A 26,034-nucleotide genomic window follows, 5' to 3' on the forward strand; every position below is an offset into this window, starting at 1 on the left:
TTTGACCGATAAAGATCTTCGTAGAATATGTAGGAACCAATATGAGTATCTAGGTTCCGCTATTGGTTATTGACAGGAGATGAGTCTCGGTCATGTCTACATAGTTCTCAAACCCCTAGGGTCCGCACGCTTAACGTTCGATGATGATCAGTATTATGAGTTTATGTGTTTTGATGTACCGAAGGGTAGTTTGGAGTCCGGGATGAGATCACGGACATGACAAGGAGTCTTGAAATGGTCAAGACATAAAGATTGATACATTGGATGACTATATTCGGACACCGGAATGGTACTGAGGTGTATCGGGTATTTACCGGAGTACCGGGGGGTTACCGGAACCCCCCGGGGAGTTAATGGGCCTTAATAGGCCATAGTGGAAAAGAGGAGGAGGCGGCCAGGTGTGGCGCGTGCCCCCCTAGGCCCAATCCGAATTGGGGTAGGGTATGGGGGGGCTTTCCTTCTCTCCCTCTTCCCTTCCTCCCCCTCCTAGTTGGACTAGGAAAGGGGGGAAACCTACTCCTAGTAGGAGTAGGAATCCCCCCTTGGGGCGCGCCCTAGGAGGCCGGCCCTCGCCCTCCTCCACCCCTTTATATTCGGGGGTGGCGGGCACCCCATAGACACACAAGTTGATCTTAGCCTTGTGCGGTGCCCCCTCCACAGATTTCCACCTCGATCATATTGTCGTAGTGCTTAGGCGAAGCCCTGCGTCGGTAAATTCATCATCACCGTCAACACACCGTCGTGCTGACGAAAATCTCCCTCAACCTCAGCTGGATCTAGAGTTCGAGGGACATCCTCGAGATGAACATGTGCAAATCGCGGAGGTGCCGTGCGTTCGGTACTTGATCGGTTGGATCGCGAAGACGTTCGACTACATCAACCGCATTACTTAACGCTTCCGCTTTCGGTCTACGAGGGTACGTGGACACACTCTCCCCGCTCATTGCTATGCTTCTCCTAGATAGATCTTGTGTGATCGTAGGAATTTTTTTGAAATACTACGTTCCCCAACAACTTAATCAAAACCAGCCGTCCTCCAGCAGAGATCAGCTTGCCTTTCCAGCCGCTCAACTGTTTCTCTAACCGCTCCTCTACATGCTTCCACTTCGCAATGGTGAGATGGGCATGTGCGCAACCAAACAGGTCAGCATAATCGGCCGCCGCCTCAACGGCTTCTCCAATGCAGAAAAGTTCGCTTTGGAAGTTAATTTTAAGAACCGACATTTGCTCAAACGCTGAAAGCAAGAGTTTCAGGTTTTGAGCCCTGTCCAGGTCATGTTCCATAAAAAAACTGTGTCATCGGCATATTGCAGAATAGAGAGGCCACCATTCACAAGGTGTGGCACTACTCCTGCAATCTTTCCGTCCTACTTGGAGCGCTCAATCAGAATGGCCAACATGTTAGCAACAATGTTAAATAACATTGGGAACATGGAGTCACCCTGTCGTAGTCCTTTTTTTGTCTGAAAGTAATGGCCTACATCATCATTGACTTTGATGGCCACGCTACCTCTAGTTACAAAATTGTGGGTCCATTGACGCCATTTATCGGAGAAATCTTTCATCCTTAAGGCCTGTTAGAGGAAACACCATTTAACCTTATCATAGGCTTTTTCAAAGTCAAATTTGAATACTACTTCACTCATGTTTTTTCGGTGCATCTCATGAACGGTCTCATGCAGGATTACTACGCCATCGAGTATATTCCTTCCTTGCATGAACGCTGTTTGAGATGGCCGGACAACATGGTCAACTATCAAGTTTAACCTATTCATAGCTAATTTGGTGAAAATCTTAAAGCTGATATTAAGTAGGCATATGGGTCTATATTGTTGGATCTGTTCAGCCTCCTTAATCTTCGGTAACAAAACAATCTTGCCAAAATTCAGCCTGAGGCATTGCCTCAGACATGAGGCATTGGAACTTGTGGTGAACCATTAGGTAGTCCTAGCATCTTCTTCACAATGCTCCTAATTTTTATATGATTTCCTCTGATCATGAGTGTTTTTCTCCTCCAGTGAAACTGGTTTATTAGCCAAAGAGTTAACCCTAAAATATGGCATTTCCAATAAGTCACCAAAACCAAGTTCTCTTACCCATTCTTTCTATTTTTTTCGAAAAGGGGGGACTCCCCGGCCTCTGCATCAGAATGATGCATACGGCCATCTTATTAACCACCAAAACAGTATCAACATGGTTCCAAGGTCTCCAAACAAAATGAAAACAAAGAAAGCTCACACAGAGCCATAAAGGCTAGAAACATCGACTAGCCAAGATAAGATGCCACAACCGGCTGGCTATAAATAGATAGATAAACTAGATGCCTATCCTATTACATGATCGCCATCCAAACCGGTTGAAGATATCCCGAGCTACCATCTCCCAGCGGAAAGATCCAGTAACCAAATGCTCCCTGGCCTCCGTCTGAGTGAGTAGCGACCACGAACGGATCAGAGCCGTAGTGCGGAATATAACCTGCAAAAAATGAATACATGATATTCTGTTAAAGACCAAATCATTTCTGCAAGTCCAGATAGTCCACAGCAAAGCGCAAACCCCAACCCGAATGTGTTTCGCTAAGTCAGGCGGAATCCCATTCAGCCATGTCCCAAATAACGCGTTAACAGAATTCGGTGGTTTGATATTGAAAGCAATGTGAACCGTCTGCCAAAGGACTTTGGCCAACGGGCAATCAAAAAAGAGGTGTTTTATAGTCTCATCCCGATCACAGAAACTACACCTAGTAGGCCCTGTCCAATTACGCTTTTTCAAATTGTCCTTGGTTAAAATAACTTTTTTATGGACAAACCACATAAACACTTTTATTTTCAAAGGTACTTTGACATCCCAAACATCCTTGGATGTAGGAATGGAGTTCGAATTAATAACATCAATGTACATTGATTTAACTGTGAATACTCCATACTTAGTCAACTTCTTGCGTAATTCATCGGGTTGTTGGGAAAGTTGGACCTCCATCAGTCTCCTAACTAGACGGAGCCACTCCTCCCAACGATTGCCCGCCAGCGTCCGTCGGAACTGAATATTAAGGGGGATAGATTGAAATACGGAAGGTACGAACACCTCACGTCGTTGAACAATACGATACAAAGACGGATATTGGACGGCCAAGGGTATCTCGCCGAGCCAAGTATCCTCCCAGAAACGCGTGCTAGTGCCGTTGGCAATAACAAACTTCGTCCTATTGAACATAGATTGTTTGACTTTCATCAGTCCTTTCCAGAAAGGTGAATCAGTCGGCCTAGCTGTAACCTGGGACAAAGTTTTTGTCTGAAGGTACTTGCTGCGTAGGATTTGAGCCCACATGGCATCATTCTCCGAAGAGAGCTTCCACAGCCACTTGCTAAGAAGGCATCTGTTTTTAACTTCGAGGTTCTCTATACCAAGACCCCCTTGGTCTTTCGGTCTACAGATGATATCCCATTTAGCAAGTCGGTATTTTCTTTTAAGCTCGTCACTCTGCCAAAAGAACCGCGATCGATAGAAGTCCAGTCGCTTCCGAACACCAGCTGGGACCTCAAAGAACGATAGGAGAAACATAGGCATACTCATGAGCACCGAATTAATCAGGATTAATCAGCCTCCGTATGACATGAGTTTACCCTTCCAGCAACTCAGTTTCTTCTCAAATCGGTCCTCGATGCACTTCCATTCTCGGTTTGTTAACCTACGATGGTGGATTGGAATACCTAGGTAGGAAAAAGGTAATTCTCCCAACTCACACCCGAACAATTGCCTATACGCCTCCTGTTCGTCTTTGGCTCTACCAAAACAGAACAGCTCGCTCTTATTAAAGTTAATCTTTAACCCGGTCAATTGTTCAAATAGGCATAACACCAGCTTCATGTTTCTCGCCTTGGCCAAGTCATGCTCCATAAATATGATTGTATCATCAGCATACTGAAGTATGGACACACCTCCATCAACAAGATGAGGTACCAATCCATCTATTTGACCATTTTCCTTAGCCCTTCCTATCAGAATTGCTAACATATCCACCACAATGTTAAACAGGATAGGTGACATCGGATCTCCTTGTCGTAGGCCTTTATGTGTCTGGAAATAATGACCTATATCGTCATTCACTTTAATTCCCACACTACCTTTTTGCGTAAATGATTCAACATGTCTGCGCCAGGCTTCATCAAAACCTTTCATATGCAATGACTGTTGGAGAAATGGCCATTTGATCTTATTGTACGCTTTCTCGAAATCCACTTTAAAAATTACTCCATCTAATTTTTTGGAATGGATTTCATGGAGCGTTTCATGCAGGACTACCACCCCTTCAAGGATATTTCTGTCCGGCATGAAAGCAGTTTGGGACTTTTGCACCACAGAGTGCGCAATCTGTGTGAGCCTATTAGTCCCGACTTTGGTGAAGATTTTGGAACTAACATTGAGGAGGCATATCGGTCTGAATTGCTCAATCCTCACAGCATCCGTTTTCTTAGGAAGCAATGTGATAGTTCCAAAATTCAAGTGGAATAAGTGAAGTTGTCCCGAGAACAGATCATTGAACATAGGTAGCAAATCCCCCTTAATAATCTGCCAGCACTTTTTATAGAACTCGACCGGGAATCCATCCGGTCTGGGAGCCTTATTGTTTTTCATCTGTGCAATAGCATCAAACACCTCCTTCTCAGAGAACGGTGCAACCAGAATATCATTTTCAGCAGCCGATAACTGAGGCACATCCTCAGTCCTAGACTCGTCGAGGGACACACAATTATCCTCCGGTGGTCCAAATAACTGCTTGTAATACTCGGTAATATATGTTTTTAGGTTATCCTGACCTAAAATCGTGCCCTCATCTTGTTCAAGTTGAAAAATACGTTTCTTTCGGTGCTTGCCATTAGCTATTAGATGAAAAAATTGAGTGTTCGCGTCCCCTTGGACCACTTTGCGGACTTTAGCACGCAAAGCCCACTTCAATTCTTCTTCGCGGAGCAATTCTTTCAACCTCGTCTCTGCCTCAGTTTTAACCGGTAGCTCAGCTGGCAACAAGATCGAAGATTCGGCCTTGATGTCTAGGGCCTGTATAAGAGAAAGGAGTCTATCCTTTTCAATCTTATAGACACCACTGAGGTGCTTAGCCCAACCCCAAAAAAGCTTCTCAAGTGCCGAATCTTATTCTGCCAACGCTCGATCGCAGTCTTACCTCCTGCGCCTCTATCCCATTCCCTGGCAATCAGGTCAAAAAACCCCTCTCGTTCGAACCAAGACATCTCGAAAGAGAAGGTGTTTTTGTTACCCACGTGGTTCGGCTCCCCAGAATCCACGAATAAGGGCGTGTGATCGGATATTCCCCTCGAGAGAGCTTGCACCGTAACCAGAGGGAATTTTGGTTCCCACTCCACGCTTGCGAGAACTCGATCAAGTTTTTCATAAGTTGGGTTTGGCAGAGCATTGGCCCAGGTAAACTTCCTATCAGAAAGCTCTATCTCCCTCAGATCCAAGCTTTCAATAATGGTATTGAACATAAACGACCATCTGCCATCAAAGTTACCATTATTCTTCTCCTCTCTCCTCCTAATGATATTGAAATCACCTCCAACTAAAAGTGGAAGCTGTTCTGATCCACAGATTCGAACAAGGTCCGCCAGAAACTCTGGTTTAAGCTCAGGCTGTGCGGCACCATACACTGCCACCAAAGCCCAGTTGAAACCATCTACTTTAGACCGGACTCGAAATTTCACCGCGAAGTCGCCCATCACTACACTTCGGACTTCAAGCGAATCGCATCTCACACCAAGTAAGATACCACCCGATCTTCCTCGCGGGGGGAGGCAATGCCAATCGAAATCAATACCACCCACAAGAGCAGACAGGAACCGGGGCGCAAAGTTTTCTCTACCAGTCTCCGATAGAGCAATAAAGTCCAGACGCTGCTCTAAAGCTGCCTCAGCAAGAAACCTTCTTTTAGCCAAGTCCTTTAGACCTCTGCTATTTCAAAAGATTCCTTTCATAATTCATCATGAAATTTTTTAGTAGTAAGAATTCTAGCACTCCTACGGACTGCGGAATCGGGATAGATCTTCCGCTTCCACTTGCGTTTTGGTTTACTAGGTTCTGATGCCCGGTCCTCATAACCGGGTTCAACTGTAATACCAGCATCATTCTCTATGGGCATATCATCGTCCTCAGACTCATGAATGGGGGGTGCTAGATCCGCACACAGATTATGGAGCACTCGAACCCCTAACGCATCAATCTCTACATCATTCATCGGTTTAACCGCTGCGAGATTCTGAATAGTCTCTAAAACACGCTCCGCCTCCAAATCTAATAGATCATTGACCGAATTGGTAATCTCACTATTAGTAGCTCCTAGTGACACTCCTAATTGGTTTGCATTATTTATAATCTCTTCATTAGAAAAATGCAATAAAGAATTAGATATGTTTACAGACATACCAGTAGAAGTTGCAGCATCCTGAAGCTTGGCCGCCCTCATAGCGCACCGCTGCTGCATATCGTCAACCTCCGGGAGCTCGTGAAGGCGGGCACTCATCCGAGTCCCCGTCGAGGCGGGGTCGGGGATCCCGCCAAAAGCAACGACCTCCTCCCTAGTAAAGCCTCGCGTTGAATCCCTCAAAGGATCAACCGAGGTTATGGGAAGAGGTGGCTGCTGGCTCCCAAGCCCCTCAGATACAAGGCCCATGTCGGGGTCCACGACCACGGGTACGCGCGGAAAGGGGGAGGCGGAGGCCGCCTGCCCGCGCCCTCCTCCCGTCCCACCTGTCGGCGCAGGGGAGACTGCCGTCGGCGTAGGAGAAGAGGTCCGCCTGACCACCGGAGAAGAGGGGCGAGCCATGGCCACCTGCCCCAGCTCCCCCCCCCCAGCGCCGCCGCCGGCGCGGGTGCCACCGCCCCAACCGGAGAAGCAGGAACAGAGACCTCCTGCCTCGGGCTCACTACCCTGGCGCTGGCCAAGCCCACCGGTACCGGCGTCGCAGTAGGAGAGGAGGCTAGGCTACCTCCCCCACTGCCGAGCAACACCGGCCTCACCGGTGTGACCTGCGCCAGACTACGAGAGGGATAGGCCGGGGCCACCTGCCATAGACTCCCCTCCCCATAGAACACCTCCGAACCTGTTGTCATATCCCAACTTGAAACCATGGTAGGAGAAAGCGGACCCACCTGAGGCTCCACCTCCGTAACCATCACAGGACCAGCCACAACATCAAGCTCCAGAGGCGGGAGCATACACTCAAAGCAATCATCAGACTCAACCCTGTCACTCCAAAGTCGGGGAGGAGCCGATGCTGGCTCAAAGGACCCAAAACACAACGTACTCATTGGTACCGTCGGGGCCGATGCAGGTTCTACTCCAGAGCCATCACCGGGCAACTGAGCAGCCGGATTAGGCCCATTGGCCCTCTCCTGTCCTGCCTCATCAGTCGGGTCCTCACGAGCACCGGCATCACCATCCCCCTTGTGCATGTCCATAGCAGCCCCAGAACCCGCATCGGCAAACAGCTCGGCATCCTCAAACTCTATCGCAAGAGGAAACACCTCTCCCCGATAAAACCAGTTAACCACGTCCGGGATAAAATCAATGTCCAGAACACCCACTAAGAGCCGGGCCACCCCATGTGCGCGGGTGAAAGCCATGTCTACTTCCTCAGTCTTGCCCACCAGCATACCCAAACTCGCCACTACTCGAGCATCGGTCAGAGCCTCAGATGGGGCCCCTGAAAACCGCAGCCACACCTATCTCAGCGGTTTGCCCTTAGGCTCCTCCTTTTTCCACTCATGAAACTCCAGGATGCACTTAGTACCAGGCACCCTGCACAACCCGAAACTCAACACCCTCTGCAAGTTGTCCACCGTTGGGAAATCAACCCTAAAGACATTGTCCTCGATCTGAACAAGCTCCCACTGAAAGTCATCGGGAGCTAGTTCCTGAAGTCTCTGCACAATTTGAGCCTTAGACACCACCTATCGGCTGGCTTTCACAATGCCAGTAGTCATACTCTGAGCCTCAACAGTAATATCCCTCGCCGTCGGGGACTCAAAGAAAGTGAGCTCGGCACAATATACTCCATACATCGTGAGCGCAGGAGCCTGATCACGCATAACCGGGCAGACCCCCATAACATGAGCATTCTTACCACACAAGCTACATAGTTCCGCCATGCATTCTGCAATAAAGTGGCCTTTCTCACCACATCGATAGCACAACATCTTTTCTTTCTTACGTGCCCATTTGGACGCCCTCTCAGACTCAACCCTGTCCCCTACCTCGGCATCTCCTCTAGTAGTAGGAACCTCCACATTGGCCAAGGCCGTCACAACCTCCATCGCCTGGCTAGGCAACTCAGTCGACTGCACAGGATCAATCATCATATCCGAAGAGGCCTGGTCAACCACGACCAGTGTTGGGGGCGGCTTGCGAAACCGACCACGACCACCACCCCGTCCACCACGATGTCCACGGTAACCACCTCTATGTCGGTTGTTCGGGCCCGAAGCCCCCTCGACGAAACCACCCGCCGGGCCAAGGAATGGTCTCTCATCCGAACCATCACTCTGCCAGGCGTATCCGCGTCCACCTCCCGTAGACGACGAACCACGGTGTTGGCCGTTTCCGTGAACATCATAACCATCATCTCCCCATTGTCCTTTGGGCGGTCCATTGGCTCCACCATCCCCTGCATCCGGCCGTACCTGCGGTGGATCCGAACGCTGTTGCGTCGGCCTCGCGACATAGTGAGGCGGTGGCGCGGCACGAGGCACAGATGGCACAACACCCCGCCCCACGGCCGCTGGCACCGGAGGTCTAGTAGGTGCACCGCTCCCCGCAACAGCAACGACCGGCGCGGAAGGCCACAGTCCACCTCAACCGACAGCCGGCATCGTCCCGGACAGCCCCACCGGCCGCGGCATTGGCGGCCGGGCACCATGACCACCGGCCCGACCCACGGCAGGCAGAGACACCGGCGCAAGCGGGCGGAAGGAACCACCCCTACCCGCGGCAGTAACATGCGCCGGAGCCGGTGGGTGGGCACCAGGAACTCCAGCTCCGCGGCCTAGGGTTGACGTATTTGCACACTGGTGCCACGCCCCGTCCCGCCGCCGGCACGCCGCGGTTCGCCCCAGGAGCGCCGGCGCCGCGACCAGTACCCAGAGCCGGCTGTGGCACCACCATGCCACGACCACCACCAGAGCCCGGCGACGGCACAACTCCGGCCCGAGCCGACCCGGCCAGCTCCGCCGCATTCTTTCCCGCGTTGCCCTGACCCGCCATGGGAAGCGGAGGGATGCGACGAGCACGTCCCCCGCGATCTGCAATGCGATGAGGAACACGACGGTAGTAAACCCTACGGCGCTCGACGGGAGGAGAAAGACCAGCGGAATCGTTGCATGCCTCTCGCACGTAAACGATCGCCTCTTCCGATGGCCCTTCTGTGTCCAGCCCAAGAGGCACCGGCCCACCTGCGACCCCTTCGTTCTGGGCCTCATACCCAGCCGAAGGCGGCCCAGTGGCCACTGGTGGCCCAACAGCGCCAACCAGCGCATTCAAACGAGCCGCCCTAGCCGCCACGATCGGGATCGGCGCCGCCTGCTGCCGGCCGCCCGCCCTTCTTCCTATTCCTACCACCGTCCACGCATCCGGAGGAACCAAATCGAGAAGAGTAAGTTTCGGGAGACTTACCTTGGGAATGGGTCCCTTCCATGGCCGAGGCGCCGATGCAGCCGTCCTCCGGTGTACGACACGCCGGAGTAACTCCAAGTTCTCTCCAGGGCGCAAACCGGTCCTCGCCGGATCCTCTGGACGAACCACCTCCTCCACAATCTCCGCCACTTCTTCTTCATCGTAGCCGGGATTGAAGGCTTCACAAATGATATCTGAGGGAGTCGGTGAATATTCCGTCGAGCCGCCGGAGCGTCCGCCGTCTTCATCCTCATCCCCGCTGTCCTCTTCCGCAAGCGCCCAAAACCGCCCGCCGACCTTCCGGCGTCACCGGGGGTGCCCGCCGTCGACACGCCATGCGTCATGGGTTTGCCCGTGCAGTCGCCCGTGTGGTCGACCCAATCATGCATGCTGTTTTCTTCTCCCTCTGGTTCTGATATTAGATCGACAACCTCGATCTGATCCTCCCCTCTTAAGTTCTCCTGCATACATTCAACAACAACGACTTCGAAATCATCGATATTCAAACGCATACCTGCGTGGATCCGTTCGTCGATGTTCAAGTACCGGCCGGCGAGAATATCGTGATCGCGATCTCGAACCGTCATCCATCTTGACGGCGAATGTGTATAGAGAAATCCATCTCTCCATGATCCATCCATCCGGCAAACTATGAATCGGATCCGCCATCGGGCTGGAGCCAAATGTTGGCCCTCCTGATCCAGAGCCGTCTCAGATTCGAATCCGGCAGCCACCACTTGGCCGGAACGACAGGACCCCGGCCCCGGCACCTGCGCCGGCAGCGGTGCCGGTGAGGCCCCCAGCGGTGACGGCGGTGGTGGTTCTGGTGGAGGCGGCAGGGTCGTCCCTCCCACCCATTCTTTCTATATGTCACTCAATTATTTGACAACTTGATGCACCTTATGTGGGCAACACTTGTAACCAATAACCTAGATCATGTAGAAACGAATACAGTAGTAAATGATTATGTTGATGATAATTGCATTATATATTATTAATCGTCAATTACCAACACATAGTTGATGACTTACTGGGCTGCGGTGTTGGCTTTTTGTTCTCTCGTCTAAATGCTGCTCATGGATGGTTTCATCTGTTGGACAATACACAACTTCTTGTTGTTCCGGGATCGTTTCTCTTTTGTTGTATACTTCCACTTTCCGAGCTACAACAACTCTCATACAACTTTTTCTTGTATTTTTTGCGCTGCATATCACCACTGTCAATGTTCTGTTCAGATGTTTTGTAACGAAATCTTCTTTTTTTTCTTCCTAGACTTCTGCTCATCACTATCAGAGATATTGCCTATTGTCGTCCTCTTAACCTTCCTTCTTCTATGTTTAGGCTCACTTTCGAAGGTTTACTCAACATACACACCTTCATGCTTCCTTTTCGTCGGTGCTTGCCCACTTTCAGAACTTGGCTCTACTATCTTGTTTTTCTTTGTCATCTCTTCGGATTCAAATTATCACTCTCAGATAATGACTCTGCTTTCCAGCGTTGTTCCCTGACTATAGATCTTTGACCGTCTGGTTAGCTTCCACTTCTTCTCACTATATGATCATCCTTAATTGAATGCGTATGCTTTCTCTTCCTTTTATCGCATACTGCCTGTTCAGACTCAGTTTGTTCACTTTCAGATCCTTCTTTTAACAGCTTCCGTTTCTTCCGAAAGCAGGGTGATGTCTGTATCCGTAATTCATTTCCAAAGCCAGATTCTTCCATACGATCAAACTGCCAATATGCTTATTACATTTTAGATTACACTGCACTAGTGATACAACATGTGCATAAGGAAAACTTGGTTACCTGCCTAAAACGCTCACTGTCTGGACACAAATGACACTTTTGTAATACATATGGTACATTCAGTATAGTGGTGTGCCCAGTCTATGAAAATACCTACTAGTCTAAATTGCTACTCCCTATAATCCTAGCCAACTACTGCTCACCAAAGGTCCAAATGCTTCTGCTAAACAAATCCCTAATAGAACCACTGACAGTTAATGTACATGTAAATATAACATATCATTACAACTTTACTGTGTCATCCCTATTGAGCTATCAATGTGTTTTCATCCATGAAGGGCAATTATGCGTCACTTCCTAACCCTAGGAATTGCGGCGTCTGAAGAAAAAGGCAGTTTCTTAGCTGGAAAACCAAAAAGACGGAATAGAGCAGAGCACAGACTGCAACTTATTACCTCCTTTTCTACGGCAAAGGATCCAGGATGCGCTGGGAAATGCGGCGGTGGGGATGGGATGTGGAGCTGATGGATTGTGAGAAGCAAATGGCGAGCTCGGTTTCTGTTGCTTGGGGTTTGCTCCTACCTAATTGAATGTGTGGGCCGCACGGGCGTCATGCACTCGTACAAACTCGCGTCCATACAGTATCGTTATGTACACATACACACTTGAGAACAATAGTGGGTTTGACTAAGATATTAGTGCGTCCGAATTCTAGCACCATCCGACGGTGGTGAGATACCCCGGTCGAAACCGGTTCCTCTCGAAAATCCATTCTCCATAAATAGAAGCTTCTGAGAGAGAACAAGAGTGAGTGACACGGAGGAGGAAGGTTCCAAGAAGGCAGGCTTACTCAACTTATGAAGTTATGATGCTGCTAGAAGAAAAGAAGCCAAAAGGTCACTGTTCAGCTAAGTAGGCACCATCAAACAGCACGTGGACTATTGCTGCAGCAGCTTCATGCTAATCTGTGTTGGTCCAGACCCGACGCCGAGTACTTTTCGACGACGGTAAGGACCGACGACGAACAAGGACGAAGTGAAGCTGACTCGATCGATCACCCACGCAGTGCAAAGCTAGCCCTCAAGCTAGCAATCGATATTTCCCTGGACGTGAGCAAGTACTTCTGGCCGGAACAATCTTCACGAGACACGTACGTAAACAACCTCTAGTCGATCGTTGCTTTGATCGATTGAGCACTACTAGTTACGCACGCACACAAGACGCGAGGATTGATAGCCACGGGAGCCGTTGTTTCTTTATTGATCTTCTACTCACGGTACAAAGATTACAAGGGGTGGTTACATATATATACTAGTATAGCTACCCTATATGTAAACCTATCAGGTGACTGAGTCCTAGTCCGAGCCGGCTAAGAGACGGAGACGTGTTTAACTCCAACAATCTGCCACTTTAAGAATATTTCCTCTCCTTGTCTCAAGCACTATTCTCTTCTCCTCATGCACCTATCTACATCGATCTGCATGCAAATGCGTGAGTGGGTGGTATAGACTGTTTTGTTTCTTTCGAATCTGGTATAGACTGTTTCGACAAGTTGGCTCATCGCAAAAAAGAAAACAAAATACAAGTTGGCTGGCTGCATCTTTAGTTTCAGACCTCCCAAAGGAAAAAGAAGAAGAAAGAGGGTGAATTTTTGGTCAAGCGGCGATGTATGTACAGAAAAGCAGGTTAGTTCCATGCACTTAGTCCTTTTCCTTTTCTTTTCTTTTAGGGAATGTTAAAAATCATACGTCAGATTTTTAAGCGTGACAAATCTGATGCTCGACGTGATAAAATATATTATCGTGAGCATGACAAGTTTTTCCAGCAAACATGCATGTACTTAATTTGTTTGGGTATACATATGCATGCAATTTTGCACGTGTTGGACATGCCAACTAGCTAGCTAGGAAGGATTGATGTTTCTTAGGATGATAGGCAATAGTTGAGCATGAACAGGAAAGGAGCCATTCTCGCAAAGAAAAAAGACGAAAACAAAAAAAAATACTGACATTGCGAAAATGAGCAATTAGGGAGACGTTGTCTAGGATGATTTGGCCATGGGTAAATTGATTTTTGCCTTCTCGAGACAGTAGAAATTAAGTGGTTAATTACCTCTTCGTAAAAAAGTAGTAAATTAGCGATGTGCATGAGCATGATGGTAATTAAGGTAAGGACGCTGTAAGAGTTGATGGAGGACCATGCATCTAGATTAGGTATCTACAACGCTGACCTTCAAGCCGGACCCGGAGGGTGGGGGAACCAGTCAGCGGATACTGATGAGGGAGCCGACCATCCAAAGCTATCCCCTAAATGTCTGCTCATAGAGGCAATTTGAAATTCACATAGCGCGCCGGATCACATTAGCCCCTATCACAACCGAAAAGGGACAAGTATGCATAGTTTTTAAATGTCAAAACAATATCAGTCTGGCAGTCCGTGCAAAGATTATTAATTTTCTACCCTGCCAGACCGGTCTGCCATGCTCAATCTATTGACAACAATTTAATGAGTACTACATAGTTCACTTTAATCTGGACCAGCTTTGTAGTACTCCCCCAGTTCCAAAATATAGCGCGCCCGCGCTTTCTGAGGTTCAACTTTGACCATAAATCTAACCAACGAGATCGACTGCGACGCGGGCGAAAATTATACCAATGAATTCGTATTCAAAAAAAGTTTTCAATTATATAATTTTTGCTCTCGCCCTAGTCGGTCTCATTGATTAAATTTTTGGTCAAAGTTGAAGCGCGAAAATCGAGGACACACTATATTTTGGACGGAGGGAGTTTAGATTTGGTCAACGGCAATTTAATTTACTTTAATTGCACTTTGATCCAACATATTTTGTAGTACATGCAATTCGCACATGTTGGATATGTGGGCACGCCAAGTCGCTAGCTAGCTAGGAGGATACATATACAGGATGTTTCCAAGAAACTAACTAGTATGCACATCATGCAACTTTGAGAATGTTAACGAACATACGATGGATTTTATCTTCTGACTAGGCACAACTACCTACTCCCTCCTTCCATTTATATAGGGACTAATGCATTTTTTAAGGTTAACTTTGATCAAATGTTAAAGCAATAATATATGACATGCAATTTACACAAAGCATACCATCAAATTCGTATGTGAAAGAAGATTTCGAAAATATAATTTTCACATTATGCATGTCATGTACTACTAATCTTGTCAATAGTCAAAGGTGGTCTTAAAAAAAGCATTAGATCCTATATAGATGGAAAGAGGGAGTACCAACAAAGCCAGCCGGATGCATGGGCGACTTTGCCACGTAGGGATGACAATGACGGCGCCAATAGCAGATGGTTTTGTGCCACGTACGTACGTACATCGTACGTAGACACATTGTAGCTAGTGGATTATTCATTAATTGATTACTCCATGTTGTATTGGTCACTGCAGCTTTATCAGCAGTCAGTATGTCACAGTCATCATGTGATTTCCTATTTATTTTTTGCAGGTGATGTGCTTTGCTAGTTATATTACCAGAATCAAGGTTGCTAGCTATGCTGGCCAGGGCAGTTAGTTAATCTGTTATAATCTAATCCAAAGGGCCAGTGACTTTTGAGAGTTCAAGTCCTAATTTTCCATGCACTCTTAATTAATCACTACTCCATAGTTGGTCATACTAGCAAAGGAAGAGATATTTTACGGCACATCATACTACCTAATATGATGAGTAGTATTAGGCTGATCAAACGGTTGATATAAATCGGTACAAAATTTAGCTTAAGGACAGATTGGTAATTTTTGGCCGCTCCATCCTCCACGCCGTGTGCTGCCCCAGGTCCTTCGCTATCCCGATACCGCCTTTTCCGCCTCTGCGATGGCCGCCAGATTGCCGTGTATGCCCAAGGACGGGCACGCTGCACTAACGCCCCTGCTCAGCCTGACAACTAATGGCGCCCTCGTCTACACGGCCATGTAGATCAGCAGCTCCACATGTTCTCCATTTTTGCTGGCTGCCGGCACAATGCTGACACCGATTGTAAAACCAGTTAGCTAAGGCTGCTATGATTAGTTTTGCTGGAGCACTGTTGAAGTTAATCAGGATTTAGGTTTTTTGGAATTAATCAAAGATTTAGCTGTCCTGTCCGATACGTGCGTGTTTGTGCAGCAGAGAATCGATCACAAGCTCGTTTACGGGCATGCGTTGTCAGGTCGAATACATTCAGAAGCCGCTTTGGCTAGCCAGCCCTACGAAGAGTTGGCCAAGAGCACGGGCGAATAACGCATCAGGAGGTAACAAACACCTCCTGGTGGCCTAGGAACGTGTGCCGGTCGGCAGGATTCCGAAATATCTTGTGCACCAGAATTCCGAGCCTGATCGGAGGGTCCCGCGATGGAGGATTGTCTCCGCGGATCGTGAGTTTGTCATGGGCTAAGTTGGGACACCCCTGCAGGGTTTAAACTTTCGAGAGCCGTCCCGCGGTTATGTGGCAGATGAGAATTTGTTAATATCCGGTTGTAGAGAACTTGACACTTGAGTTAACTAAAAGACACCAACCGCGTGTGTAACCATGATGGTCTCTTTTCAACGAGGTTCGGGAAGAGAACACGGTGGGGTTATGTTTGAACGTAAGTAGTTCAGAATCACTTCTTGATCACTTCTAATTTACGACCGTTGCGTAGTTTCTCATCTTACTCTTGTACTCGTATGTTAGCCACCATATTTGCTTAGCGCTTGCTGCAGCTCCACATCATAACCACATCCTACCTATAAGCTTAGATAGTCTTGATCTCGCGGGTTTTGAGATTGCTGAGTCCGCTGACTCACAGATACTACCAAAACAGTTGTAGGTGACGATGCTACCAGTGCAGGTGATGCCACCGAACTCAAGTGAGAGTTCGACGAAGACCTTGGCCCTTACAATGTCTCGTTTCCAGATGATCAGTATTGGTGCCTAGTTGCGACGATCGGGATTTAGAATTTTGGGTTGTCTTCTTTTTATTTGGATCCGTCCGTAGTCGGACTATGTGTGTACTCTGAATGATGTATGGATTATATGATCTTTGTGTGACGTGGCGATTGTAAGCCAACTATCTATTTATCCTTGTTCTTGTACATGGCATTGTGTGAAGATGACCCTTCTTGCGACAAAACCAAAATGCGGTTATGCCTCTAAGTCGTGTCTCGACACGTGGGAGATATATCCGCATCTTGGGCATTACAAGTTGGTAATCAGAGCCATCCCCGACTTAGGAGCCCCCTGCTTGATCGAATTGCTGACATTGTTGAGTCTAGAACAAAAATGTTTTGAGTCTTAGGATTATATATATATCGGAGAGTAGGATTCTTTTTACTCCTCAGCCTCCTTCGTCGCTCTGGTGAGGTCTCCTGACGTAGATGTTTTGACTTTCCTCTCCTCATTTTCACTAAAAAAAATTAGGATCACGCTGGTATCTTGGGATCGTTCCGATATTCTTGTGACGAGAACATTATTCTTGGTGCCTCCTGACATTTAGGGGTTGTGGCAGTGTCCCGGGGAGTTGAGCTCCGAGGTGTTGTCGTCACAATTTTATCGTTGCAGTTCTGGAATACTGAGTTCACCGACATCGAAAATCTCTTTTATGCAGTTAGTGGTGAGATAACCTCGACGCTACCCAGTACTGGGGAGGGAGTTCGGGACTATTGCCATAGCTTGTATAATGGATGATTTTCGAAGGCTGAGGTACATGATTTCCAGAGTTTTCTTGGTTATGTGTTGACGGATGGATACAGTTGGAGCATAGGGCTTGTTAGTTGTGTGATATATCCCCAACACTAGATTGCATAACCAGAAAGTTTTGGAAGTTAATAGATGGGAATTCAAGTAGCTCTTAGTTATTCTTCCAACAAATAATTGGTATGGGATTGGGTGATCCTTACCATTTATTTGTTTCAGTCGTACCTTGTTGTTTCATTCATCAATCTCTTTTAAAGTGGCTTCTCACCTTAATGGTAGTGTAATGTTAACTTTGGAATTCATTCGTTCAATCTCTGTTCGAATGTTTATTGTGAAGACTTGTTGTTGCAATTTCTATCCATTGATTCAGCTTGTCTATCTGTCTATCATGGTTCTAACAGATGTCACCCTCTTCAGGATGGCTCCTCCAACGCGTCTGAATCTGGACCGCAATGATGGGGATCAGGCAAACCCTCCACCTCCGCCACCTCCTCCGCCTCTGGAGGCATGGCAAGCTGTCATGGCAGCCACCAACGTTAATACCCAGATGCTTTTGCAAGTCTTGCAAGAGCGCAACCAAGGTCAAGGGCAATTCAACAATCAGCCTTAGTTTGCTACCCTCAACCAGTTCCTTGCAAATCAGCCAAAGTCTTTCAGCAATTGTGCCGAGGCCATGGACGTCGATGATTGGCTCATGGATATCAGCAAGCATTTTGAATGAAGCAATGTCAGGCCTGAGGACTACGTCAAGTTCGCTTCTTTTCAGCTCAAGGACCAAGCTGCTGATTGGTATCAACAATACAAAGATTCCAGAGGGGCTCGACCGGTTACCTGGACTGACTTCTGCCGAGATTTTAAAGCTCATCATATTCCAACAAGTGTTGTCGAGAGCAAGCATGAGGAATTCCGCAATCTCAAGCAAGGAAGCATGTCCATGTATCAATACAACATCCAGTTTCAGAAACTTGTTCGCTTCGCAAGGAAGGACATTCCTGATGAAAAGAACATGATCTATCACTTCAGGGGTGGCCTTAGAGAGGATCTGTAGTTAGCTCTCATTCTTGTTGAGCCTACTCAGTTCGATGAGTTCAATAACATGGCCCTCAAGCAAGAAGCTGCTTAGCTCAAGTGTGAGGCTTCAAAGAAGAGAATCAGGGATGCAGTTCAGTCTTCTTCTTCCTCATAAGTGGCAACTAAGCAACATAAGTTATGGCTTCCTCCGCCTCCTCCGTTTCGTCAGCCCTACCAGCAGAAGAACTCAGGTGGTCATGGATCCCCCCACCCACCCAGCCCAGGCTACCAGAACAAGTCTCGGACTCAAGCTCCGAGGACAGGTGCTCCTCCTCCTTATCATCGTCCGCTTTCATAGGTCACTTGCCACAGGTGTGGTATGAAAGGGCATTACTCAAACAAGTGCACCCAGAAGTGCCTTCCACCTCCTCCTCCGGTCAGGTTAGCAAGCAATGCAGTTGTCAAGCACAATCCAAAGCATGCAAAGGTGAACATGTTGAACGCAACTCAAGCAGAGGATTCTTCAGATGTTGATCATGGGTAACCTCTCGGTTAACTCTATTCCTGCCAAAGTTTTATTCGATACTGGTGCATCGCATTGTTTCATGTCAAGACCATTTGTTGTTAAGCATGATTTCATTTCGGAGATGTTGAAAAGACCCATGGGAGTTGTTTCTCCGAGCTCTTCTATGAGGGCTACCACGATGATTCCTAATGTTTCCAACAAGATGAGCAATTATAAATTCCTGACTTCCCCATTTGTTCTTGGCAACTCTGATATGCATTGACATGTGGGAGATATAGCCGCATCTTGGGCGTTACAAATTCTTCTTGGCGTGTACGCGCATGTTATCCTTCAAACTGTCTGTCTAACGTCACACATGCTCGGCAGGAAAGTTGAGCATTATGAGTCACATATTTATACTAAATGTTTTTTTTCTATATCAATCTATCGTTAAATTTTAACTAGTTTTACCTACAACATATAGTCGTAATTACATTGTTTCTTTTCGTCCTAACAACAAATGTACATGCTGGTGTGTGTAACATAAAATATGTTATATGCACTAGTATGAATTCAATTGTTTATCATTACAATACACCAATGTTGGACTAGGTTGCGATAAATATTAGTTCCACGAAAAAAATATTTTTACGAGACGTTTTTGAATTGTGCTCCTAAATCGAAGCAAACAATAAAAGGATGGCTGGATCACACACATTCACACTCATCTACCAAAAAATATGTTACCTTAAATGATCTCTCTCTCTCTCTCTCTGTGTGTGTGTGTGTGTGTGTTACTTTCTTCTATTTATATATGGTTATAATGCTCTATGGTGTGTGGGTATAACAAATAGACTAAAAGAGATTTGGTGAGTGTGCTTTTTTTTAGATTGGTCACAAAAAAATCTAGATTATATGAGGTGGAACCAAGTGGTTGGACTGCAGATGTTACTCGCACCATCGCCAGTTGCCATATCTTGTTTCTTATCCTTTGGTGATCAACTCTCCCATTCAATTTCTTTGGACTTATAATTGGTTTGTGAGCATGAATGCGTTGGTCTACGAACTTTTGGACTCTATTCTTTGGTTATGTAACGACAATGTTTGTGATGTTCACACAACATGTAATTTTGCTCTTAATATGGATTCAACCTTTTCTCAATACTTTAATAGTGCAATTACATGTCTGATACCTGTAGAAAAAAATCACCAAAGCACTGCAAGATGTTATATAACAATCACTTGTTAACAACAAAAAGTAGTGACCAAAATAATACTCCCTCCATCCCAAACTAAGTGTCTTTGATTTAGAACAACTTTTAGATACAAAGTTGTACTAAATCAAAGGCACTTATTTTGGGATTGGAAGTAGATTTTATGGTTTACATTATTAATACAATTGCCACATTATTCAAGGTGCAGGATAAATCAAAAGTGGTATATATATATGTTTGTTGAAGGAAATTCAGATACAAAATAATAAATATTCAAATGGAGACTAAAGTTTAGGAATGTTTGTTATCTTTCTCGGAAATAACTTTAGGTATAAGCCATTCAACTGAAACCATGAGGTAACATCTTCCAAATCATTATTCAAATCATACAATTATCCATGAGATAACGCCCCATTACTTGTCTCAGTCTAAGAGGAGATAAATTCATCGGAGGTCACTAGATTCATCCCCAGATTTCACTTCAATCACAAAACTTAAGAGTACCCAAAATACTGTCACGAAAGTCGCATTAGTGAACACCGACGGTGACCTCGTAAACTTTGGCTCTGTATTCTGCCTATGTGGCATATACTTTTTGACCGATTGACCATGTTTATGTTAGTAGCGGAGTGGCATCCATTGGCGGCCATTGGACTTGTGCTCAGAATTCTCCTCCATCACCATATTGAATAATAAATCGAGTGCGCATGGGCCACCTGCATGTGGGCTTTTTTGAGAAAAATGTCAAGTAATACATGATGTCGTGAACATTTTTGTCTGTTCTCATCGTCTGTCAACCACTTCCCAAATCACCTCCCCGTTCCATCCTTTGCTTCCGTCTCCCGAGGGAGGTGCAACCCACTAGGGCTCAAGGCGGTATGACACACGTTGCCGCCAGTGGTTACGGGAGCCATCGAGTCTAAGGGAGTTAGTTTTCGTTGTCGTATTCTGCCAGGAGGAAGAGGCACGGAGTTGCGATGTGGCTGCACTAGCAGGGTGGCAACGAGTAATGAAGGCGTTTCCGGTTCAACTGGACGCGCGGCTGCAGACGATGTTGGTTTTAGGGAGGTGTTGCTGGGATCCGGCTTGCCTCCTCCCTCGCCATGCTCTCATCCGTGCTTCCACTTCATCCTACGGCTGTCTTTTTTTCTTTTTTCTTTCTAATATAATCATCTCCTTCTCTGATTTTAAGAGGCTGGGGTCGGGCCTTATCTTGTTCCAATTAAATCATGACACCTATGCGGGAGCACGGATGAGAGCACGTTGGGGGAGCAGGCAAGTCTCGTCCGTGTTGCTGGGGTGTGTGGAGGCCGACAAGGCAAAGGTCGTGCCCACCATCGTGAAGTGTGTGTAAGTGCGGTTGCTGGAGAGTACGCGTGTGTTGGTCTCGCTTGCTCACCAATCGGCGGCCCACGTACTAATCTCGTGCCCGTTTGTGCAACTCAACTCCAGTAGGATTTCCGCGGGGAGGGGGCCGGGGGGAGTTGGGCATTGGGGTTCTTGCAAGCGGTCGGCTAGGTGTCCTGTAGTGAACATGGAGCCGACGCCAAAGGCCCCGGGCTGTGTTGACTGCGGCGGCAAGGCCTTTGTATTCACGTGGGGTGGGGAGACAACCAGGAGCATTACTGGAGCTTGTCAATTTTGTTGATTTAGGCTTACGTGCCTCCTCCTCCCAGTGGGTTACCACAACGACGGCTACCTCCCTCGTTCTCCATGGCTCCGGTGACCATTAACGGTTGCCTCCCTCAGACTTGATGGCTATGGTGAACATTGATGGAGACCCACACCATGCTCACCTTGAGCCCCCAACTATTTGTGCCCCAGTCACCCGTGCCCACCCTGAGCCCCAGCGGTTTGTGCCTCCCTTGGATGACGGCGGGAAAGTATGGTAATGAGGAGGCGACTTGGTAGGTGGTCGACGAATGATGGGTCCAGGAGGTTAGTGAATTGGGAGATGAGAATTTTCACGACATCATGTACTACACGAGGATTAATTTAGCAAAAAAAGTGACAGCATGCAAGCGGCCCATGCGCCCATGGTTTATTCTTGAATACGGTGACCAAAATGAATTTGGAGGAGAAGTCCAATAACCGTTGATGAATTTCACTCCGTTGTTGGCACATATGTGAACGGTCAATTAGTATGCCACGTAGACAGATACGAAGCCAAAGCGTACAGGGTGACCATGGATATTTACTAATGTGACTTTTGTGATCGTATTTTGGGTATTCTTAAGTCCAATGACCAAACTGATATTTGGGGACGAGTCCGGTGACCCCCGTTGAATTTATCTCGTCTAAGAGGGTGAATGAAAAAAAAGGACCGAACACTTGACCAAGAACTTGGTAAGTGCAGACGCACTGAAATCGTATCTACTCTAAGAGGAAATCGATTCCCTCTTAGGTTTACGTTGTCTTACCATGCGTGATAGCTTTTGTGGGGTCTCCTGGTTCGTTGTTTAATTAGAGTTGGCTATTATCCTCTGTATTTGGTTAGCAACTTCTATCTGTAATCTGTGTTGCCAAATTTTTACGTTGTCCCTTCTCCTTATCTAGCATGTATTGGTCATGAACTTTGTATTTCTGTTAAGAAATTAATGGGAAATTGGATGCCCCGTTGGAAAAAAACACCCACTAAGAAAAACCACGGGAGATAAAATGATTACCGAGAAACGTGTACAAGCTAGGTAATTACGGATGCTGTCAAGAGTCAAGATGACAGCAACTAGTAGATGGTTTTGCATCAGCAGTTGCGAAACGTCGTCACATAGTGGATACGACGGCTGATAGTTTTGCACATGCACATGTGTGCTACTCCCTTCGTTCCGAATTACTTGTCGCAGGTATGGATATATCTACATGTATTTTAGTTCTAGATACATTCATTTCTGTGACGAGTAATTTGGAACGGAGGGAGTAGGTATCAAATGATATATAGTTAGTGGATTGCTAATTGTTCTTCTTGTTGTAGTATTGGTCACTCAATCTTTCAACACATGTCACTGTCATCGGGCGTTATCCCATCCGCCGGCCTCAGTCTTGTGCTTTGCTAGCCACTAAAGTAATTGTTAAAACTAATAAGGTTGTTAGACAAAGCTACCTAGGTTGTGAAATGTTAATCCTTTTTTTGGAAGTTAGATGTTAATCTACTTCAAAGCCCCATGGACATTGTATAGTTTGCCACGCACATTTTGATGCATGTCAGGAATGGGGAAATGGAAAACTAACTACTGGCTTTGTGCTGATTTTTTGGGCTTGCAGAAACTAGGCTTAGATATTAATTAAGTTGAGTGCAGTGCAGTGCCGTTGATTTGATCATCAGCAACACCAACTACTAGTACGTACTCCTACTTGCATGCATATCCTTTCAAAAATAAATTTGCATGAAGTTTTGGACTCTTGACCTGGTCAATCAGGACATGCATGTATTCCCGCTTCTGCATCGTCAGCGCCCACGCACGGAAAGCTCCATTCCACTTCACCCGTCAACCACAAAGCTAGCAACAAACAATCAATCAATCCCTTGTACTTTTTCACTTCTTTTTGGAAAAAGGAAAACAAACGGAAACCCTACACGCGGCAGAGGTATTCAAGCTTGACCTGACCATTTTGGTGAACTACTCACCGCAATTTTCACCGAGCTCAAACCCAAATTCACCCTCGTTTGCTGCTTCAAACCAATGTAAGTACACATCAGGCACGCTCATCGTCGCGCTCGTTGGTCTTGCCTTGCGATGTGAATTCTCCACCATCCCGGTAGACTCGTCGGCATGTGTGATTCGAGTTCAGACGGAGTGGTGGCTCCAGCACCATGAAGCCATGGACGCCGTGTCCTCGGAGGCGCCAAGCAGCTGCTCGAGGTACTCCGCGCCGAGGTCCTCAAGCTCCATCACATACTCCGGTCGCGGTCCCCGGGTGGCGGCCTTCGCCTCCCTGCCGGCAGCCGTGGCCTTCCGGCTCCGTATGCAATGCCGCCGCTTGAGCGCCAGCACGGGCGACAAGCCATGGGCACGGCCGCACACGTCGTCGGCGGCGCCCTCGAGCGAGCGCCGGACCTGGTCGGCCGGAAAGTTGAGAACGGCGGCGCCACCGCGGATGGCGAACGCAGCCTGGTCGTACGCCAGCGCCGCAGCTTCTGGGCTGTCGAAGGTGCCCAGCCACACGCGCACGCCGTTCCGCGTCGAGTCCCGGATCTCCGCCGCGAACTTGCCCCACGGTCGCTTCCGCACTCCGCGGAACGCGCGACCCACACCTAGTGCCACCTTGCCCTCCTCGTCGGCCTCTTGCTTCGCCAGCGCCGTCGTCGGTGCGGCCGCGGCGTGCTGGACCTCGTGGTGCTGGGAGAGCATGTCTAGCAGGAGCATCTCGTCGGCGTCGCTGGTGTCGAACGGAAGCACAGGTGGCGGCGTGGCCGGGGCGCGGTGGTGCCAGGGCGCGGAGTCGGCGGAGCCGGTGGAGGAGCCCGGCGAGTGCAGCGGGAATGCTTCGGCTGCTGCTAGGTGGTGGTTCTGCTGCGTGGTCACGGTACGACGGGCCAGAAAGTTGACGACGCCGGTGGTAAGACGGGGCGACGTAGATGAAGAAGTCGGAGAAGAAGAGGCCGTGCTGCTGGCGCTGGGATCAGACATGGAGTTTTTCTCGTGGGATGTCGGGTTGGAAGCTGGAACGGATGGAGGCGCGGCTCCATGGAATTTATACCGGTGGCGGGAGTTGGTTGAGCAGAGATGAGAATGATGCAGCGGAGGGTAGATTTGGAATTACTGGGAAAATGCTCTGCTTGGCAACGTGCTGTTTGCTGGGGCACATTTGTTTTGACATGAGTACTAATTTGTAGGTTGAGATAGTCCTAGAAACCGAGATGCCAATTCAAGCAAAATATGGAAAAATAAATAAAAAGAATATGGATTTATGAAATTTAAGATCCAAAAAATTAGAAATTTGCGGGCACTAGTGGTGACTGTGAAAGGCAACAAGAATTCGTCACGGCCTGGAGTTTTGGCTCCCAAGCTTATCTGCACCCATATGAAGACTAAACTATAACAAATATAGCGAAATAATTCACAAAGATTTGAATTCATGGTAGATCATGGGAGATCGGGAGCAAAAGAGCATATTAGGATATTTGATCGATCATGGGAAATTCATAGTAGTACCAATAAAATTAATTGCACCCTGCAAAAATAATAATAAGAATAATTGCATCTGGGTAGCTTATTTGGTTATGATCAAGTGGACATAGTGTCAAGTGGAGCCGTCCGGCGACCACCACGTGTTTGTTAAGTAGCTAGGTGTGTGTCACTCACTCACCCTGATCGAGTCTTCCATGGACAATTGGATTAGATTAGAAGAATGTAACCCTCCACTGGCACAAAAACATGTGATACATTGTATCTGCGATTAATTTGTCGTCCATGCGTTCGTTGGGGTCCGCTTCCAGACAGAAAGGTGGAAAGAACGGTAACTTGTGCCTAGCCAGGAGCGTCGTAGTCTATAGAACTCTAGATATACTCTTTTTTCCTTTTGGTCAAGTTGTAGGCAAAGTCTCCAAGACCGAATGGCGCCCAGCACGCGTAGCATTTTTTTTTTTGCGGGTAGCTTATCATCCGTGCAAATTTCATAGGTCAATTTTCTTCCATTCCTCGTAAGCTGTGGTTGGGTCAAATTCTTCCCCTCAAGGCTCCACCGATGAGCCGATGAGATCCTACCGCCTCGGCTTCGTTTGTTACTTCTCACAGAGCGGTGTTTGGATGGATGATGGTGTCTCTTCTTCGAGTTGGTCTTTCAAGTTTCGATTTTCCATGAGTATGTCCGGACAGACTGAGTCAACGGAGCTCCGACGTAGATTTCTGCCGTCCTTTTGGGACGACGGGGTTAGGACCTCTTGTGGTGCGTGTGATATGGCGAGATATGATGATAGATGCTTTAGGTCGTTTCAATGGTTCAACTATGACTCAAGTTTTTTTTTTTGGCAATGGTAGTAGCCTAGAGACCTTGATATAATTTTTATTATGTAGTAGCCTAGAAACCTCGATATAATTTTTATTATGTAGTAGCCTAGAGACCTTGATATAATTTTTATTACGTCTATGGTTCTTTGAACTTACGGTGAACTTTTATAATAAATTCTGGTTGTCTTTTGAAAAAAACACGGAAATTTGGATACAGCTTTGCTACACATTCAGT

At 47.3% G+C, this 26,034-nt stretch overlaps 1 protein-coding gene across 1 annotated transcript; it reads right to left on the reverse strand.

The window, feature by feature from the left end:
• Positions 1-2,129: 2,129 nt before the first annotated feature.
• Positions 2,130-24,531, reverse strand: LOC125553208 (ethylene-response factor C3-like). Its single transcript, XM_048717004.1, has 5 exons — positions 23,477-24,531; positions 23,256-23,348; positions 10,714-11,413; positions 9,683-10,611; positions 2,130-2,475 (listed from the first exon to the last, which is right to left on the reverse strand). Exon 1 carries the CDS (start codon positions 24,477-24,479, stop codon positions 23,637-23,639), a length of 843 nt encoding a protein of 280 aa, XP_048572961.1. The 5' UTR covers positions 24,480-24,531; the 3' UTR covers positions 2,130-2,475; positions 9,683-10,611; positions 10,714-11,413; positions 23,256-23,348; positions 23,477-23,636.
• Positions 24,532-26,034: the final 1,503 nt, after the last annotated feature.

The sequence above is a fragment of the Triticum urartu genome, chromosome 4 (genome assembly GCF_003073215.2).
Source record: "Triticum urartu cultivar G1812 chromosome 4, Tu2.1, whole genome shotgun sequence".
NCBI lineage: Eukaryota > Viridiplantae > Streptophyta > Magnoliopsida > Poales > Poaceae > Triticum > Triticum urartu.